The following is a 17,867-nucleotide window of genomic DNA, read 5'->3' as shown; positions in this document are numbered from 1 at the left end:
TATTTTTTTTCAGATTGTTGCTGGTGTATAGAAATACAGTTGATTTGTGTGCAATCTCATACCCTGCAATTTTGCTGAATTTACTTATCAGCTCTAGGAGCTTTCTTATGGATTCTTTGGGCTTTTCTATATATAGGATTTTATCTGTGAAGTTTTACTTCTTCCTTCCCAATCTGGCTTTTTTCTTCCTTAATTGCTCTGCTATACCTTCCAGTATAATTGTGAATAGCAGTGGTGAAAGTGGACACCCTTGTCTTATTCCTAATCTTAAAGGTAGTTTTCAGCCTTTCACTATTATGCTTGCTGTGTTTTTTTCATAAATCCCTGTATCATGTTTATAAATTTCCCTTCTATTCCTAACGAGCATTAGAATTTTACCAAATGTCTTCTGCATCTACTGAGAAGATTATATGGCTTTCTTCTTGTCATATTAGCTTGGCATATTTGATTTTTATGGTGAACCACCTTAATATCCCTGGAGATACACCTCCATACTACACTAGTCTCTTCTTTTTCATTAAGGTCTCCTTTGCATTTAGAATGGTCCCCCTGCAAGGCAGTAATTTTTAAAGTATCCACTTTATTTCTGTATCCTTTAAGCCTGATGTACTACTAGAGTACTGCTTAGTGATCTATCAACTAAAGACAGACTTTGGGTGAAAGAAGTCATGGATACCCCACAAATCAAAAATTGGATTAGACTACATGTATGCATATGACCCCAGGAGAAAGTTATACCAAAACTGTTCCTCTTCCAATAGGATTAATTTCCATTTTTAGTATTTCCTTCATACTTTGTTGTAGAAAAATATGATAATCTCAAGTACTGCTCAACTGCTGTGGATGCTGACACCATGAACAGCGTAAGGGAGGCTTGCACTGACACGAAGCACAAGTGTGACCAGTGCTTCAATTGCTGGTTTGCCGAGAAGTTCCTCAATGGGGACCCATGCACCGACCTCTTCAAGCACTCAGCAGTGAGTTCAGAAAGCAATAAAGGAGGAGATTCCTATTGAAGGACTGGAGGTTCATGGGCATGGCAAAGAAAAGACTGAAAGTTCTTCTTGACCTTGACAGTCACCTTGAAAATGGACTCCTCATATCGGGAAATTGAGGACTCTGGATCGTGTCAATTAAAGCTGTGAAGATAGCATGGATTTGATAAATTTAGGAGGGAGGAGTTTCCTTTCCTCCTTGGTATTTTCCTCTCACTTGTAGAAAATGATGAACCATCACTCTGAGATTTCTGGCTTTGGCATCTCAGCACACTAAATAATGGGATTATTGGGGATTATGGTTGCAATATTTGGTCTGGGATCAGGTTTTTGTTGTTGTTTGTTTGTTTTGCCGTACACAGGCCTCTCACTGTTGTGGCCTCTCCCGTTGCGGAGCACAGGCTGCAGGCGCGCAGGCTCAGCGGCCATGGCTCATGGACCCAGCCGCTCCGTGGCATGTGGGATCTTCCCGGACCAGGGCACGAACCCATGTCCCCTGCATCGGCAGGTGGCCTCTCAACCACTGTGCCACCAGGGAAGACCTGGGATCAGTTTTAAATATATCTTGTATGTAAATGCTGATAAGCTCGTCAGGATGACCAAGGTTGCCTAACCTCTTGGGCTATGCTTCGAAGGACATTCCGTACACTGTACTGGGGTTACTGTTCATGGAAGCAACTGGTTAGGATCTCTCTTTTCTCTCAGGGAGCTAATGTTCTAGAAAATCAATGCTTGGGAGCACAGTTTTATTTTTATATAGTAACTTAATTGTTAAGATTGCTGATGGACTGGGTGAGCCAAGAGAAAGACAGCTTTTAACAGTTGCCTACCTTAACAAGAGGTGTCAGATCTTATGTTAAGATGTGAAAACTTCAAGAACAGTGTGGTGAACACCATTTCAGAGCTCATGGTGTAGTTCAGGAATTAAGATCCTTGTAGTAGCTAAGGAGGAAGATCCTAAATGGCAAAGATTTGTTGTTGCCACCTTTCAACTTAAGTCAATGAATTAAGTCAACCTGTATATGATAAAAACACCAAAATGAGGCATCTGGTTAAATGTTGGGGGGGGGGGTTGCTTTATCTGCCTTGCTTACCCACCCTGCCCTGTAATGCCTTTAATCATGAAGATGGAATAAACTGTAACATTTAGTTTCTAAAAAATAAAATAAAGTACTGCTCAAGAAGTTATCTAGATTAGTGCCTTCCAAAGAGGACATACCAATCACAACAGGGTACGAATGTTTATATCAACAAAATGATCTCTGCCAGTTTGACAAGTGAAATGTCTTCTTGTAGTTCAATTTTGTAATTCTCTTGGATGAGGCTGTGCATCTCTATACATGAATATAGTATTTTACAAGGGAAGCAGCTACAATTAGGGCTAAATTTTTTCAAGGCAACGCTTCGTATTAAGCACCCAGCATATCAAAGGTTTTTCTGAAAATAAACAAACATACCAGGTGCATTTATAATATTCTCTTAAGAGTTTATTATAAACTAGTGTCACAGGCCACAAGGAAGTAAAAGGACTATGTACAGCCTTACGGGAAACAGGCAGGGAGCTGAGGAGGGCCAAGATGAGTCTAGGGCCTTGGTGGGCGCATTCCCGGGGGAGGGGGCCCTGTAAGGGAAACCAGACAATCCGGTGAGACTCCGCGAACAACGGCTTAACAAACAAACAGGTGTGGTAACGTGGCCCTGGGGAATCGGGCCCACGCCTCTGTGGAGCTACTTCCATAACTCTGTGGCCAAGGTCAAAGAAGGCCTGAAGTAAGAGTAAGAAGTTTAGTCAGTGCCTGATCTGCAACTTGAATCCCCACCCTACCCCAGCCTCCCACACCCTGCAGTTATCAAATGATCAGAGGGGGACTCCTCTGGGGCTAACTGGGCTCCTTATGCTTATAAAGCTCATAAATGGAAAACCCGAATTAGAGACACAGTGGTCAGCAGGTTTGGCCGTGGGTTAACTTAGAGGCCACTATGGCTTGGTGGAAAGAACACTGGTCTGGACACTGAGCTCTCTGGGCCTGTTTCCTCATCTATAAAATGAGAGAGCTGATCTACTTCAGCATTTCTCAAACTGGAATTAAACAGATACACATAATAGTGTAGCAAAGCACAGAGCCCCTCCTTAATTACTAGACACTCCCAAACCAAAGGGCATAAGACCTTTGTTGGTCATGCAACAAAATGCATTATTTTACAGTGACCTGAGAATACTGCCCTGGACACTGAGCCCTGTGTACAGGGCTGCTCTCACTGTTCTAAGAGGGAGGTAAGGTCAATTTAAGAAATGCTTGTTCCCTCTTTCCTTTCTGGACAAAACTGTCCTCTAAGAGTTCACTTCCTGAGGCTTAAGGCCTAAAAGCCCAAAGGTATGGTCAAAATCCAATCTTCCCTCCATTGCCCATCCCAACATGGCTCTAGAGAAGGAAGTCAACGCAACTGCTGAAGGCACTTACCTCGCATCCCTGGGGGAGGGGGCCGCATGCCTGGTGGGGGCATGCCCATTGGAGTGCCTCGTCCAGGGGGAATCCCCATTGGAGGACCCATGGGAGGCCTCATACCAGGAGGTGGGCCCATCATGCCTGCAAGAGAAAAGCCCCAAGAATATAGCTCAAGTGTCTGTCTTGAAAAGGTAGCAGGAAACATACAAAACTGTCCACCAAGTTTTGAGACAGAAGGACCATTCCACCCTCCCAGCCCCTCCTAGCAAACCAGGACTTGAGCCAAAGAAGTGAGGCTCTTGCCCAGATAGTTCCACAGTCAGTCAGCCAAGCTGGATCTCAGAGTAATCCTGCTTAATTACACAAACTCATCATCAGTTTCAGTCAAGGTTATGTCTCATCATAAATCCAGCTAAGGCATCTTCTATCAATTAGCAAGGTTCTCCTCATGGGCTTCTCACCTGGAGGGGGTGCCCCTCGGCCCATAGGTGGGGGAGGACCCGCACGGCCGGGTGGGTACTGGGTTGGGGCCCCTGCAATACTGGCTGTGGCAGCAGCTGCAGCTGCTGCAACAGTGCCTCTTCCTTGTGGGGTCATCACCTAAGAGGACACAGGAGAGAAGTTAGGCAGAACAGTACAGTGCAATGCAGTGTCCCACTCTCCTCCCCAACTTGGTAAAGAAACAGCAGACACCAAATCCCCTAAGCTACAACTCGTGACATCAGACTTCCTATTTAAAACTATGTGCCAGGGACTTCCCTGGTGGTGCAGTGGTTAAGAATCCACCTGCCAACGCAGGGGACATGGGTTCGATCCCTGGTCTGGGGAGATCCCACACATGCCGTGGAGCAACTAAGCCCATGCACAGCTACTGAGCCTGCACTCTAGAGCCCATGCACCACAACTACTGAAGCCCACATGCCTAGAGCCCGTGCTCCGCAACAAGAGAAGCCACCGCAGTGAGAAGCCCGCACACCACAACAAAGAGTAGTTCCCGCTCGCCGCAACTAGAGAAAGCCTGCGCGCAGCAATGAAGACCCAACGCAGCCAAAAGTAAATAAGTAAATTTTTAAAAATAATAATAAATATATAAGTAAATAAAAAATAAAACTATCTGTCAGAGAAGATCAAGCTTGAATGCTCAATTCCCATTTTCTAGGCCTAAGTTAAGTATGCCCAATCCAAATTAGATGAGGCACTTGCATTTTCAAGTAAGACTGATAATAGGTTGCAAGCGCTGTAGTACAGCTGACCTTGAACATGGATTTAAGTGCCAGGGTCTCCTTATCCGCAGATTTTTCTCAATACATACTACAGTACTACACACAATCTTGGTCGAATCCTTGGATACAGAGCGCCAACTGTAAAGTTATATGCAGATTTTCAACTAAACAGTTGGCATTCCTAACCCCTGCATTGTTCAAGGGTCAAGAATTCAAATGCTGTCATGGAAACACTTTGTTCCAATTCAGTTGGCCAAAATACTTTTTATACACCTCTTTACTTTTTTTGCCCATTTTTTGGCCACACCTCGCAGCATGTGGGATCTTAGTTCCACGACCTGGGATTGAACCCATGCCCCCTTGCAGTGGAAGCGCAGAGTCCTAACCACTGGACCACCAGGGAAATCCCCTGCATCTTTAATAGTATCAACATTATTTTGTAATAGCAAGTTTTCCTTTTTGCTTGACTCTGGGACCATATGTGAAGCACAGTGAAATACTGAGAGCCTGACAATCATAAGTTGATTGATCACTCTGGACTCTTCCCAAACTGTGGACCCTCACTCTATCCTATATTTTAACCACCAGACGTTGGTACCCCTTCCCCAACTCCTCACCTGTTGGGATGGCCCACCAACCCCACGGACCGGCCCAGCAAGTCCTGCAGGGGCCTGGGGCATGGGAACACCAGCTGGGATTCCTCTGCCAGCAGCTCTGCCAATCCCTGGGCCCCCAGCAGCTCCAGCAAGTGGCACTCGTGCAATGCCAGTCTGAAAAATAAAGATACATGTTAAAATGCTTGTGGCCTAGAGATTTTTTTTTTTTTTTTTCGGTACACAGGCCTCTCATTGTTGCGGCCCCTCCCGTTGAGGAGCACAGGCTCCGGACGCGCAGGCCCAGCGGCCATGGCTCACGGGCCCAGCCGCTCCGCGGCATGTGGGATCTTCCTGGACCAGGACATGAACCCATGTCCCCTGCACTGGCAGGCGGACTCTCAACCACTGCGCCACCAGGGAAGCCCATGACTTTTTAAAAGTGTACAGCAACTGGAAAAATGTTTACAATATTAAGCGAAAAAGCAGAATGATATATTACATACCTATTACATGTTAAGTAAAAAAAAAAAAAACATGTGGACAAAAATTAAAACAAGGTAAGATTATTCCTTTAACAAACAATATATTAAAATGAAAAAGGGAAAAAAAATTTGGTTAGATCCTCTAAAGCCTCTTCCATCTCTAAAGGTAGGCTGATGTTAATGAACCAAGACTGCCTGGAATCAAATGCCAGTATCACCGCTTTCTAGCTGTGACACCTTGTGCAAGTTACTAAACCTCAGTCTGTATTATCTATAAAGTGGGAATCATTTATCTCAAAAGACTGTTATAAGGATTAAATCAAATACTGAAGGTACCACAGAGCTTGGCACATAGCAGATGCTTAATAAACATTAACTATTATTCTATAACTGTACAAGAAGTACATATGTATTCTACTGTTTGGAGTTATGACTTTTTACGGTCACTAAACTGTCATCACATTAAGAATTGACCCGGATGGCCTTAGATGCCTCTTCTGTTGACTCACTATGTCCACCAACTAAAGAAGAAGGGAGGGCTTTCAAGTTAGAAACACTCAAATTCTAGTTCCCTACTTCTTACTTGCAAGGTAACCTCTTTAAGATTCTGGTTTATTATCTGTAAATGGGGGACAGAAACCAGAGGATGCCTGTGAGTACTGCAATGAAAGAGAGAACCCCGCACAGAGCCTGGCTCAGGTGGGGCCTCCCTTGCACAAGGTTCCTGGCCTTGCACTGGCTCTCTGCTGACTTACATCTTTGGGAGGTGGTCCCTCTACTGTCATTGAGACCAGGTTCTCCCCTCGAAGTAGCACCAGACCAAGGACTCGCTTTTCTTCTCTCTCCGCTTGTTTTGAGTTCTTTGGTCTAAAGACAGGTTTAGGAGAAGGAACAAAAAAGCAAGCATTAGAAAAAGGGTAAAGTTCAAGTTCACCTACCTAAGGACACTCCAAGATTTGTTTTACACTATATCTACTGACAAATGGTACATAAACTTTCCCTAAGACAGCTCCTCTGGACAGTCTTCACAGGCTGAACTTGTAACCCCTTAGGTGGTTGTCTCCTGTGCCAATAGGATGTACAAACCAAGAGACAGGGTAAGAGTCAAGAAAGCCCAGCCCTGGCTCACTCATGTAGCCACTGTGAAAGCCTTTCCTCAGTCATCTCTTCTTTGCTATTACCCTTTTCCTCCCTCTAGCTTAATGCCTCACCAGTGCCAGAAGGCAGCCGAAACAATTCCTCAGTCAACTGAATCCCACTCATTCCACTTACATGCAGTATCCTTCTAGTACCAATTCAACCCCACAGGCCTGTAACTCCACCCCTCACCTCACATTAGAAATAGAAGTTATAAAGGAAAAGGTTAAGAGTTAACTACATAGAAATTACACCTTTGTCCTCAAAGAACAAAAAACAGAAATCTCCAAACAGCAACAACCAGAGAAGTATGAACAAAATATAAATGAATGTAAACCAGGAAAAATAACCGCAAGAAGATGGGGAAAGGAAAGGAAAGCCACAGCCAATATCCTAAAAATAAATACAAAATACCCTAATTTTTTAAAATAACTTAAAGGTTTCATTTTAGTGATATTTTATATTATATTAACAGTAGTTTTCTGTGGGTGCCATTTTTTCCTTTTTTTGACTTACCTATATCTTCTTATTTAATAAAAGCATGTATTGCCCTTTCACAATTAAAAAAAAAACCCTTTCTGGGTATTTTAAGTTTTTTCTCACATACTTTTATGTACTTTTCATAAATATTTTCTAATAGACACTTTTTAATTATCAGAATAAAGTTAGTTTCATTTAAAAATACAGAAGAGAACAATTTGGAATAGTTCTACACTGATCTGTTGGTCACTGTCTAATGTGTACCTGGCACTCAGCCATCTCTACCACATTTTCTGTGCTGTATTTCTTGACCTCATGCCACAAAGAAAACAACTGTCCCAAAGAGAATCAAAGGGAATTCACAGCCACTGGCAACATACTATGGACGCTGCACGTGACAAAAGAGAGCTGGGTGATCATGGAAGTCATGTAACTTCTCTGGGCCTCAAGATGCCTTGAATGTAAAATAGGATGAAATGCAAGACCACATCTTTTAATAGCCTAGAAGCTTAAGATCTGTGAGTCCTAAGACAAGGGAATTACCTAATAACTTATGGAATTGTATTCTCCAATTGTTTCTATAAATGCCAACAAAAAATCACTGGCCCCAAACCCACAAGGGGAGCTGAGCACTTACCCTGAAGAGGGTCAGAGGCTTCTTAAAGCAGTTTCAGACCAGGCTGCACTGGGAGAGCCCTTTAGGCTACAGCTTTACAAATAGGCAATGAGGCCAGAAAATCAAGCTCTCCCCCCTTACACACCTGTGGGGAGAACATGAGAGCCCTTTACCCCAGTACTCAGGGGCACGCAAAGTCAGAGAAACAAAAAGCCTAGCAGCCCTCCTTACAATTTGTACTCTGCTAGAAGTAGAGAGCAAGACTAAGGAAAGAGATGTCTTAGTGTCCAATATCCCCATTTTAATCTGCCCTGTAAAACAGGAAAGTAAACCAAGAGGAACTAGCTAGCTACATCACCGCCTGTCACTTGGCCCGCCCACCCAAACCACTCCCCATCCACCCAATCCCTCCCCCCACAGCCCACTCCTCACTTGATCTTCCTGAACTCATCACAGTCACAGAGGATCAAATTCATATGCTTGTCAAAAGCTTTAAAGGTGCCAATGAAGATACGGCCATCTTGCAGGATGCACCTCATCCTGTAGTCGATGTGCTGCAGCATCTTGCTGCTCTTGCCCACGGTCTGCAAGGAGAAATCAGGAAGAATGGGACTCAGCTCTTTTAGACCCACATAGCCCTGGTCCTTCCTTAAAACTTCTGCTGCAGCCTTCTTTTCCATGTCTGTCTTTCTCAGTAGTCTCAGCTCTGTCTTCCAGCCACAGACCTTTCCTGGGAATTCTCTCACATCACCCTGTTTTCAATCCTGAGCTGTTATTCTTCCTTCCCTTAAAATCATCTTTCTCGTATTACAATTGCCTTTGTCTATGCTGTGTATGTTTCAGGGGTGAGAGGGTAAGGTGGCTCCAAACTAATGAAACCCGAGTATATCAGAGATTAGCCATCTGCCATTGTGTAGATTATAGGTGCTGTCGAACACCAACATCTCATTAAAAAGACTGGGTAAAAGAGCTGGAATGGGACTGGCACTAAGAATCCAATCAATGAAGAGCTTGTTATCAGAAAGGAGCTGATCAGCTTGGAAGCGAGAATGGAATCCCCCAAATCAATAATTTGTTAGTGTGTCTCCAAGACTACCTTTAGGAGAGAAAAACTTTCTGGTGCTCAGAGTGCTAATGAGTTTGAACACATAATGAGAATATATAACCTGACATACTCCTTAATTAACCCAACAACCTATTCTGCTTTATAGCCTGGCTTCCAATGTAGTTTTGGTAAAATAGAGAGACTATATAGACCTCACAATGAGAATGTCAAGTGCCCTTGGCAGTTACACTTCTCTCTAGAAATAAAGGACCTGGCATTTGCTTTGTTTCATCAGCCTCCTATCAGTCTGACTGGTATAGGCCAATCCTAACTCATGCAAGGGCCTTCTAAGTACCAGGCACTGTGCTTACTATTGATCTCTGTGAGCTTGGACGAGCACAGGTGCTCTGAACCTACAAATGCATGGATTGGAATCTTGACTCCTGCCACCCTGAGACCCAAGTTATGTGGTTCAGTCTCTTTCAGATGACCATTTTAACCCAACTGTAATCACAGCTTCTAACCACATGGTCTGAACATTTATGGTAACATTTATTGGTCCATCTGTCTTGTACAGCTAATTCTTACTGGGTGCTCACTGGCAGGCACTGCCATAAACACTATTCTCTCACTTAATCTTTAACATCAGATTTTACAGATGAGGCCACTGAGGCTGTAAGAGGTTAAGCTGTGTTGGATGTTAGTCAGCCTGAATCCAGTGCCTACTCTTCTAACCAATTCTCCAAACAATACCCTACTAGGTTTCCCTGCTTCCAATTCACCCAATATATAACAGCTACCGAACAGAGTTATCTTTCTAAACACAACTAAGTTCATGTCATTTTGCTGGTTAAAATCCTTCAGTGGCATCCCTCATCACCAACAAAATTAAGTAGCGTGTAAAGCCATTAATAACCAGACTCCTGCCAATTCCTCCCACCTCATTCTTCCTTTTCCCCTCCAGGAACTTTCAATGGTGCTACCCTTCATGCTTTGTTCTGGCAACCCTCCGGATCTACACTATTCCCTCCCATTTTCGCTGGGAAAACGCCTGACAATCTTTCAGGACTCTGCTCCAGAAAGCCTTCTTACCCCGCCCCCCACCGTTACTTTTACTTAATGCTGAATTACCATTCCGAATTATACTATCCATGTCCCCAAATAGAGAGTGAACTCGGTGAAGTAAACATTTCATTGTGCAGCCCTAGGGCCTGAAAAGTCAGACATACTCAAACATACATATATGCTGAACAAACGAGTTGAACTTTTCCTCCACTCGTTCATCCTCCGTTCACTCCTCCCCATCTACTAGAACCAAGACTCTAGTTTCAGACACAAGCCCTTCCACCTCTTTCCGCAACTCCTTCTCGGACCCTCACCCGCCTTCACAAGTCTGAGTCTCTCACCGGGTCTTCCCAGTAACCCTGCGGCGCTAGTACCTGCTCCGACACCCCAGACACACACACACTCATGCTGCAAAGTTTACTCAGCGCCTACGGGATCCCAAGCACTATGGTCACAGCGGCGTGGAGGACCGCAACGCAGTTCTAACCTCTCCTGCACCGAGCGACCCCGGCCTCGGACCCTCATTTCCAGCCTTCCCCTCCCCCACCCCGCCGAGCAACCAAGGTCCGGGTCTTCCCTGTCCCGACTGAGGGGCCGCGGCGGCCGGGGCCTTCACCGCCCGGAGCGGCCAACCCACGGCCTCCTTCGCGGTTAGTCGCGCTCCCCACTCCACAACAGACTCGGGAGCTCCCGCGCCGCCAGCCTGTGCCTCCTCACCATGGTGGCGGTTCTGATGGCTCCGATTCCCGCCGGATTCGCCTCCGCAGAGGCCTAGAAGCCCGCCACTAGCTCGCTTCCCGCCGCCGCTACCGGAAACGCGACCGCGGGCAAAATGGGGTAAGGTAGAAGGCTGCTTCCGGTCCCGGAGCCAGTCCCTTGAGTTCCGGCCGAGGTGCTGAGCCGTGAGCTTAGAATGGGGCGGGGCTTCGGCGGGGTTGGGGGCGGTGCTAGCGTTAAACTGAATCGCAGAGGCTTAGGATCTTCTCTGTTGGACACCTTCCTAGTTTCTGTCGGTACGAGAGCTGCTCCTCTTCACCCTCACCACCCAACCCCCCGCGCCCCAGCCCATTAACTCTCGGTCCTCATCTCCCACCACTCTACCCCAGCTCTGTCCTCTACAGCCAGTGTCCCTGCTTTTCCGTGAACTTAGTCGACCTGCTTCAGCTCCTTTGCATTTGCTGTTGCCTCTGCCTAGAATGCTAGTCGTCCAGGTATGTGCACGGCTCACGCCCTCACCTTCACGACTTAAGCTCAAATATTTTCCCACTGAGGACTTTCCTTGTCGTCCTGTTTAAAACTGCAATCTTCCCACCCATCCCTGTTTTATTTTTCTCCTTAACATTGATTGCTAACATACCATATATGTTATTTTATTATCCCTCCCCATTAGGATGTAAGTTCGAAGGGTATAGATTTTTCTTTGTGTATTGTTCATTGCTGTAGTGCCTAGAAGAACACTGCTTAGCACAAAACAAGGGCTTAATAAATATCTGATGAATGAATTTATCAATCCCATCCAGTCCCATGACTTTTGAATGCTACCTATATGATCGGGTTTTTCAAATTTATCCCTCTAGGACTTCCCTGGTGGCGCAGTGGTTGAGAGTCCGCCTACCGATGCAGGAGACACAGGTTCGTGCCCTGGTCTGGGAAGATCCCATATGCCGCGGAGCGGCTGGGCCCGTGAGCCATGGCCGCTGAGCCTGCGCGTCCGGAGCCTGTGCTCCGCAACGGGAGAGGCCACAACAGTGAGAGGCCCGCGTACCGCAAAAAAAAAAATTTATTCCTCTGACCCTGGGCTCTTCATTTAACTCTTGGCCTTTAGTATCCATAGACATGGATGTCTAATAGGTATACTAAATTTAATACGTTGAAAACTGAATTCTTGCTTCTATTCACTCTTCTTCCTAAAACCACTTCTTACCAGTGTTCCCCATCTCAGAAGTTTCTTGGTTTAAAAAACAAAACAACAGGGCTTCCCTGGTGACACAGTGGTTAAGAATCCACCTGCCAACGCAGGGGACATGGGTTTGAGCCCTGGTCCGGGAAGATCCCACATGCCACGGAGCAACTAAGCCCGTGCGCCACAACTACTGAGCCTGTGCTCTAGAGCCCGGGAGCCACACTACTGAGCCTGCACTCTAGAGCCTGGGAGCCACAACTACCGAGCCCATGTGCCACAACTACTGAAGCCCACATGCCTAGAGCCCGTGCTCCGCAACAAGAGAAGCCACCGCAGTGAGAAGCCTGCGCACTGCAACAAAAGGGTAGCCCCTGCTCACTGCAACTAGAGAAAGCCAACACACAGCAACGAAAATCCAGGGCAGCCAAAAAATAATTAATTTAAAAAAAAAAAACAAAACTTGGCAGCATCCTTGACTCCTCTCTTTGAGGAATTCCTTATCCCTGATTCAAAATGTCTTGAATCAGATTGTAGTCACCTGCTCCACTTCTACTATGCTAGTCCTAGGCACCATCATCTCTGTCTTGGATCACTGAACAAAGCCGTAACTGGTCTCTTTGCTTCCTCTCTTGCTCTCACAGCAGCCAGAGGGATCCTTCTATAATGTACTGAGATTATATCAGATGATGTCATCACCCTGCTCTCCACCTCCCAATAACTTCCCAGCACACGTTGGAATAAAATCCAGCCCTGAATCTCTCTCTCTGCATCTAACTTCATCTCCCTCAACATTCCCCTCATTCATCATCTTCCAGCCACACTAGTCTCCTTCCTGTTCCTCAAATCCAGCAAGGATATCTTCCACCTCAGGGCTTTTTAATCCTCACACCAGACCTAAAATGCACATTCTGTCACCCTGTTTCTGTCAACCCGTAGATGAAGAGATGGAGGATCAAAGAGATGGATTATCTTGTCCAAGGTGGCAGAGTCGACAGTCAAAATAGGAATATGGTGCCATTTGTCTCCTCAGTGGCTCCAAAGTTACCCTGCCTCCTAACATTATCACTTATGCACACACTTAAAAATTACTTATTTAGCACCTACTAAGGCTATGCACTGTTACTGGGATACAAAGTCCCTTCCCTGAAGGAATTTATGTTCTAGTAAGAAAGGCAGACAATAAACCAAACAAATAAGTATACAAGGTAACATTAGAGTGACATGAAAAAATAAATAAAGTAGGGTAGGGGAACTGAGAGTGATGGGTTGCAAGTTTGGCTAGATGGTCAGAGAAAGCCTCTGAGGAGTGGCATGTGAGCAGAGACCTCAGTCAAGTGAAGGACATTCCAAACATTTCATATAAAGGGAATCATGTAATATGTGATCTTTTGTAACTGCCTTCTTTCATGTAACATAGTGTTCTCAAGGGTCATCCACGCTGTGGCATGTATCAGTACTTCACTTCTTTTTATGGCTGAATAATATTCCATTGTATGGATAGACCACTTTTGTTTATCCATTCATCAGCTGACAGACATTTGGGTTGTTTCCACATTTGGCTATTATGAACGAGGCTGCTATAAACATGCATGTATGCTTTCATGTGATTATATGCTTTCATTTCTCTTGCATGTATACCTAGGAATGGGTCATATGGGTCATATTGCTGGGTCGCATGGTAACTTTAATCATTTGAGGAACTGCCAGACTGCTTTCCAAAGGGGCTGCACCATTTTACATTCCCACCAGCAGTGTATGCGAGTTCTGATTTCTCCATGTCTTCACCAATGTTTGTTACTATGTGACTTTCAGATTCAAGCTACCCTAGTGTGTGTGAAGTGGTATCTATCTCAAAGTTTTGATTTGCATTATTACCCTGATGACTAATGATGTCCAGCATCTTTTCATGTACTTATTGGCCATCTGTGTATCATCCTTGCATTGTCTTTTATTATTGAGTTGTGAGAGTTCTTTATGTATTCTAGATATAAGTCCCTTATCAGATATATGATTTATGAATATTTGCTCTCATTCTGTGAGTTGTCTTTTCACTTTACAGTGTCCTGCACAATAGTTTTTAATTTTGATGAAGTCCAATTTATCTTTTTTCTTTCGCTGCTCAGGCTTTTGGTGCCATATCTAACAATCTTTTACCAAATCCAAGATTTGGTAAGATTTAACCCTATGTTTTCTCATAATAGTTCTACAGTTTTCATTCTTACATTTAGATCTTTGATACATTTTCAGTTATTTTTTGTACATGACATAAGGCAAGAGTCAAACTTTATTCTTTGGCAAGAAGATATACAGTTGTCCCAGCACCATTTGTTGAAAAGACTATTCTTTCCCCCACTGAATGGTCTTGGCACCTTGAGGAAATCAGTGGACCACAGACACATGATTTTATTTCTTATCTCTCAATTCTATTCCTTTGATCTATATGTCTTTCCTTATGTCAGTACCATTGCTTTGTAGTAAGTTTTGAAATCAGAAAATGTGAGTCCTCCTAATTTGTTTTTCTTTTTCAAGATTGTTTTGGCATTCTGCATCCCTTGAAAATTCCATATTAATTTTAGAATCAGCTTGTCAATTTCCACAGATCAGGAAAAGGGGGCCATGAATTCCAGAGCTGGGGGTTAAACAAGCTATTCATTTGGCCTTTGTTTGGTAAAGTATTCCCAAGTTTCAGTCTAGATCAGGGATTTGCAAACATTTTCTGTTAGGAGTCAGATAGTATTTTAGGGTTTTGGGCCATATGGTCTCTAATGCAGTTACTCAACCCAACCATTGTAGTATGAAAGCAGCTATAGACAATATGTAACAATGTGTGGCTGTGCTATGATAAAACTTATTTATGAACACAAATATGTGTCACAAAATATTATTCTTCTTTTGATTCTTTCCAATGATTTAAAATGTAAGAAGCATTCTTAGCTTGCAGGCCTTAAAAAAACAGGTGGCAGGCCAGATTTGGCCTTCAGGCTGCATTTTGCCATCCCCTGGTTTAGACCATTAAGTTTGTGTCTGGGTTCAGGGCCATTGCCCCAGCTAGTATTAATAGTAATTTTGACGTGCATTATTTCTTTGGTTTATCTCTGGGTTCACTGAATAACTGCAGTCAGAAGTTTGCGTCTTTGCCCTCATATAAAAACTGTACACATTCACATCTGTATCAACGTGAGTCCAGTGAGGAGACAGAAACCACACAGTAACTTAAATGGGAAATTTAGCAGGAAGAATTACTTTGCAATGATAGAAAAGTAACTGTAAATATTAAAAGAAAACCCTCAGCTAAGGGAGAGTACCTAAAGAAGGATAAACCTAGAAGGTTGTTTCCCTCCCCAAGGTTTGGGTTCAGCCCTCGCTAGAGAAGGTGTGGTTTCAGCCCACTGGATGGTGGAGAAGTTGGTAGGAAGGGCCAGAACTTTGCACAGGCCAGAGCTGGTCTGCAGTCGCCAGGCAAGTAGGAATATCCCTGTGGAGCACAGGCAAGCCAAGGCTGGTTGGCAGGTACACAAAGGGAGCCCAACATGCACAGACAGTCAGGGTGTTGATGTTGACACAAAGCCTGGACCATACAGTATCTGTGTCTGAAGGGCCGCAGCAAACAAACCTCTGGGGCCAAGTCAGCCAAGACTGATGGGTGGGTGAGCAAAAGAGGTCAAGGTACTGCTATAGGTGCTGCTAGAAATGGAGGCTGAAAAGCTGCAAAAGCCTAGTGCACTTAGGTGCACAGCTTAGGCTGGGGCAGCTATGGGTGGCTGCTGGGGCCCTGGTGCACATGCATGTGGAGCTAAGGAGAGGGTCTGGGGAGCAACAATCAGGCTTGGGAGGCTCTGAGCCTCTGCACAGGATGAAGGTCCAAGGTGGCCCCAGGGTGTGTCCCCATGGTGCTGAAGAGAAGGTACAGGAGCAGCAATCTGGGCTGGAGCACAGGCCTGTGCTGTTGGGGCTCCTGAGCCACCATCACCTGGGTGGAGAGCTGGAGAAAACACAGGGTGGCCAATCGGTTGAGAAAGCTGTGTCCCTGCAGGCATTTAGCATGAGACAAGAGTGCACTGGCCGAGAAGCAGGGGAAAAGGGTACTCTCCAGGAGCCTGGTGGAAGAGCCACCTACACCAGGAGAGAGGACCCCTTCCTCCAGCAATGTTGTTCCAGAACAGCCCACTACTGATGTACCTCATGACAGCTGACAAAGGAAAAATATATAAAGGGCCCAGATCCATTTTCACAGATCAGGCAACAAAAGGTGAATTTGGAGCTAAGACAATATATTGATTAAGTGACACCACTCCACATACACCCAAACATATTCTACCATACAGGTCAGCAGAATGCAGGCCTCAGAGGGAAACGATGGTAGCCTCTAAAGAAGGAACTACTCTCATGATAAACATAGATAAGACGTTGGCTTTCTGCTTGGATTCTTGGAGTGATGAGCACTTTTTATCTTTTGCAAATGTTTCTACTGTTGGAAAGCTGTGTTTGCGGGGGTGCTTTTAAATTCTACATCCAGGTGATCACCAAGCGCTTTGAAGACAAACCCTACAAAGCCTATCTTCTCTTTCAGTCCACAAAACTATTACCATAGTTGTCCTGTAAATTTTGCCTGGACAAGTGCAACACTTCTGACCTCCCAGATTTACCCTGGTCTCAGTGCTATTCATCATACCTTTCTCTTAAGTTTTCTCTCAGATTCCCCACATCATCTCTTCCAGGTCTTCAACACCCAAATAATTCCTGTACCAATATATTAAGCAGAAAATCTGATCTCAAATGTTTTCACAATTTTATTAGGCACACCTCCAATACTGCAAAATTTACTTACTCTAAGATTTTTACAAGTTGAACCCCTCTATCAAAAGACAAGGAAGCCTCTGTTAGTGGCAGTGTTTATTAGACCTAGGGGAAGGTCGGGGTCCTGCCGCTTTTACCCAAGGTTATTATAATACACAAAAGAGAGGCAGCTCAGACAAAAACTATGATAAGTAGCATTAAACTTCATAAAATTAAGCTCTCTGCCCCCCACCAGACAAAAAAATAGCTTTCTAGTTCCCAGAAGAAGTAGGAAGTAGGGAAAAGGGGAACTGATGACTAGTAGCAGCAAGGATTCTGTAAAACCAGCTCTGCCTTAGAACCTAGTAAGCAAGGTAAGCTGGGCCCCACACTGTGGTCTACATTAGAAGCAGACAAGCCTGTCCCTGTGTGTAATCTGGCTTTGTGAGATCTTCCAATCCTCAGCTGTTGCCTCAACACTCAGACAGAGAAGGAATGCTTTTATCCTTTTTAGAGCACTGATGGCTGGAACTCTAGAAATCTGGTTTCATTTTTTTTTAGGATTCTAGAATGTCATATTTCAACCTGTCCTAAACTTCTCTTTGAAGGGCAGTTGAGGGGCTTCCCTGGTGGCGCAGTGGTTAAGAATCCGCCGGCCAATGCAGGGGACACGGGTTCGAGCCCTGGTCTGGAAAGATCCCACATGCTGTGGAGCAACTAAGCCCGTATGCCACAACTACTGAGCCTGCGTTCTAGAGCCTGCGAGCCACAACTACTGAAGCTCGTGCGCCTAGAACCCATGCTCCACAAGAGAAGCCACTGCAGTGAGAAGCCCGTGCACCGCAACGAAGAGTAGCCTCCACTCGCCACAACTAGAGAAAGCCTGTGCAACAAAGACCTAACGCAGCCAAAAATAAATAAATAAAATAAATTTATTTAAAAAATAATAATAATTAAAATTTTTTTTTAAAAAAATGGCAGTTGAGTTTTTGGCTATTCTCCAAAATGATAATGAAGTTAAAATTAATGAATAGGGTACAGAGCTAGATAAAAATAATCTTTATATAAGAATATGGATTTTTATCCTTTATATATGTCGTGC

The 17,867-nt window shown here is 44.6% G+C and overlaps 1 protein-coding gene, 1 long non-coding RNA gene and 1 pseudogene across 3 annotated transcripts; 2 read left to right on the top strand and 1 right to left on the bottom strand.

The window, feature by feature from the left end:
* The first annotated feature begins 854 nt into the window (after positions 1-854).
* Positions 855-1,068, top strand: LOC117308091 (TP53-regulated inhibitor of apoptosis 1-A-like; annotated as a pseudogene).
* A 1,388-nt stretch (positions 1,069-2,456) lies between these two features.
* SNRPB (small nuclear ribonucleoprotein polypeptides B and B1) lies at positions 2,457-10,962 on the bottom strand. 2 transcript variants are annotated; one of them, XM_019950915.3, is made up of 7 exons: positions 10,804-10,962; positions 8,409-8,560; positions 6,499-6,610; positions 5,283-5,435; positions 3,904-4,042; positions 3,458-3,583; positions 2,457-2,760 (listed from the first exon to the last, which is right to left on the bottom strand). In XM_019950915.3, exons 1-7 carry the CDS (start codon positions 10,804-10,806, stop codon positions 2,750-2,752), a joined length of 696 nt encoding a protein of 231 aa, XP_019806474.1. In that variant the 5' UTR covers positions 10,807-10,962; the 3' UTR covers positions 2,457-2,749. The 2 variants fall into 2 exon arrangements, with proteins under 2 accessions (XP_019806474.1, XP_019806473.1); XM_019950914.3 differs by having other exon boundaries at positions 2,457-2,616.
* Positions 10,963-11,058: 96 nt separating this feature from the next.
* Positions 11,059-11,968, top strand: LOC141276531 (uncharacterized). Its single transcript, XR_012326238.1, has 2 exons — positions 11,059-11,297; positions 11,664-11,968. It is a non-coding gene; the product is annotated as an uncharacterized lncRNA (long non-coding RNA).
* Positions 11,969-17,867: the final 5,899 nt, after the last annotated feature.

The sequence above is a fragment of the Tursiops truncatus genome, chromosome 15, assembly GCF_011762595.2.
Source record: "Tursiops truncatus isolate mTurTru1 chromosome 15, mTurTru1.mat.Y, whole genome shotgun sequence".
Classification (NCBI taxonomy): Eukaryota; Metazoa; Chordata; class Mammalia; order Artiodactyla; family Delphinidae; genus Tursiops; species Tursiops truncatus.
The sequence above is the reverse complement of the archived record's forward strand: the minus strand, read 5'-3'. Positions and strand labels throughout refer to the sequence as shown.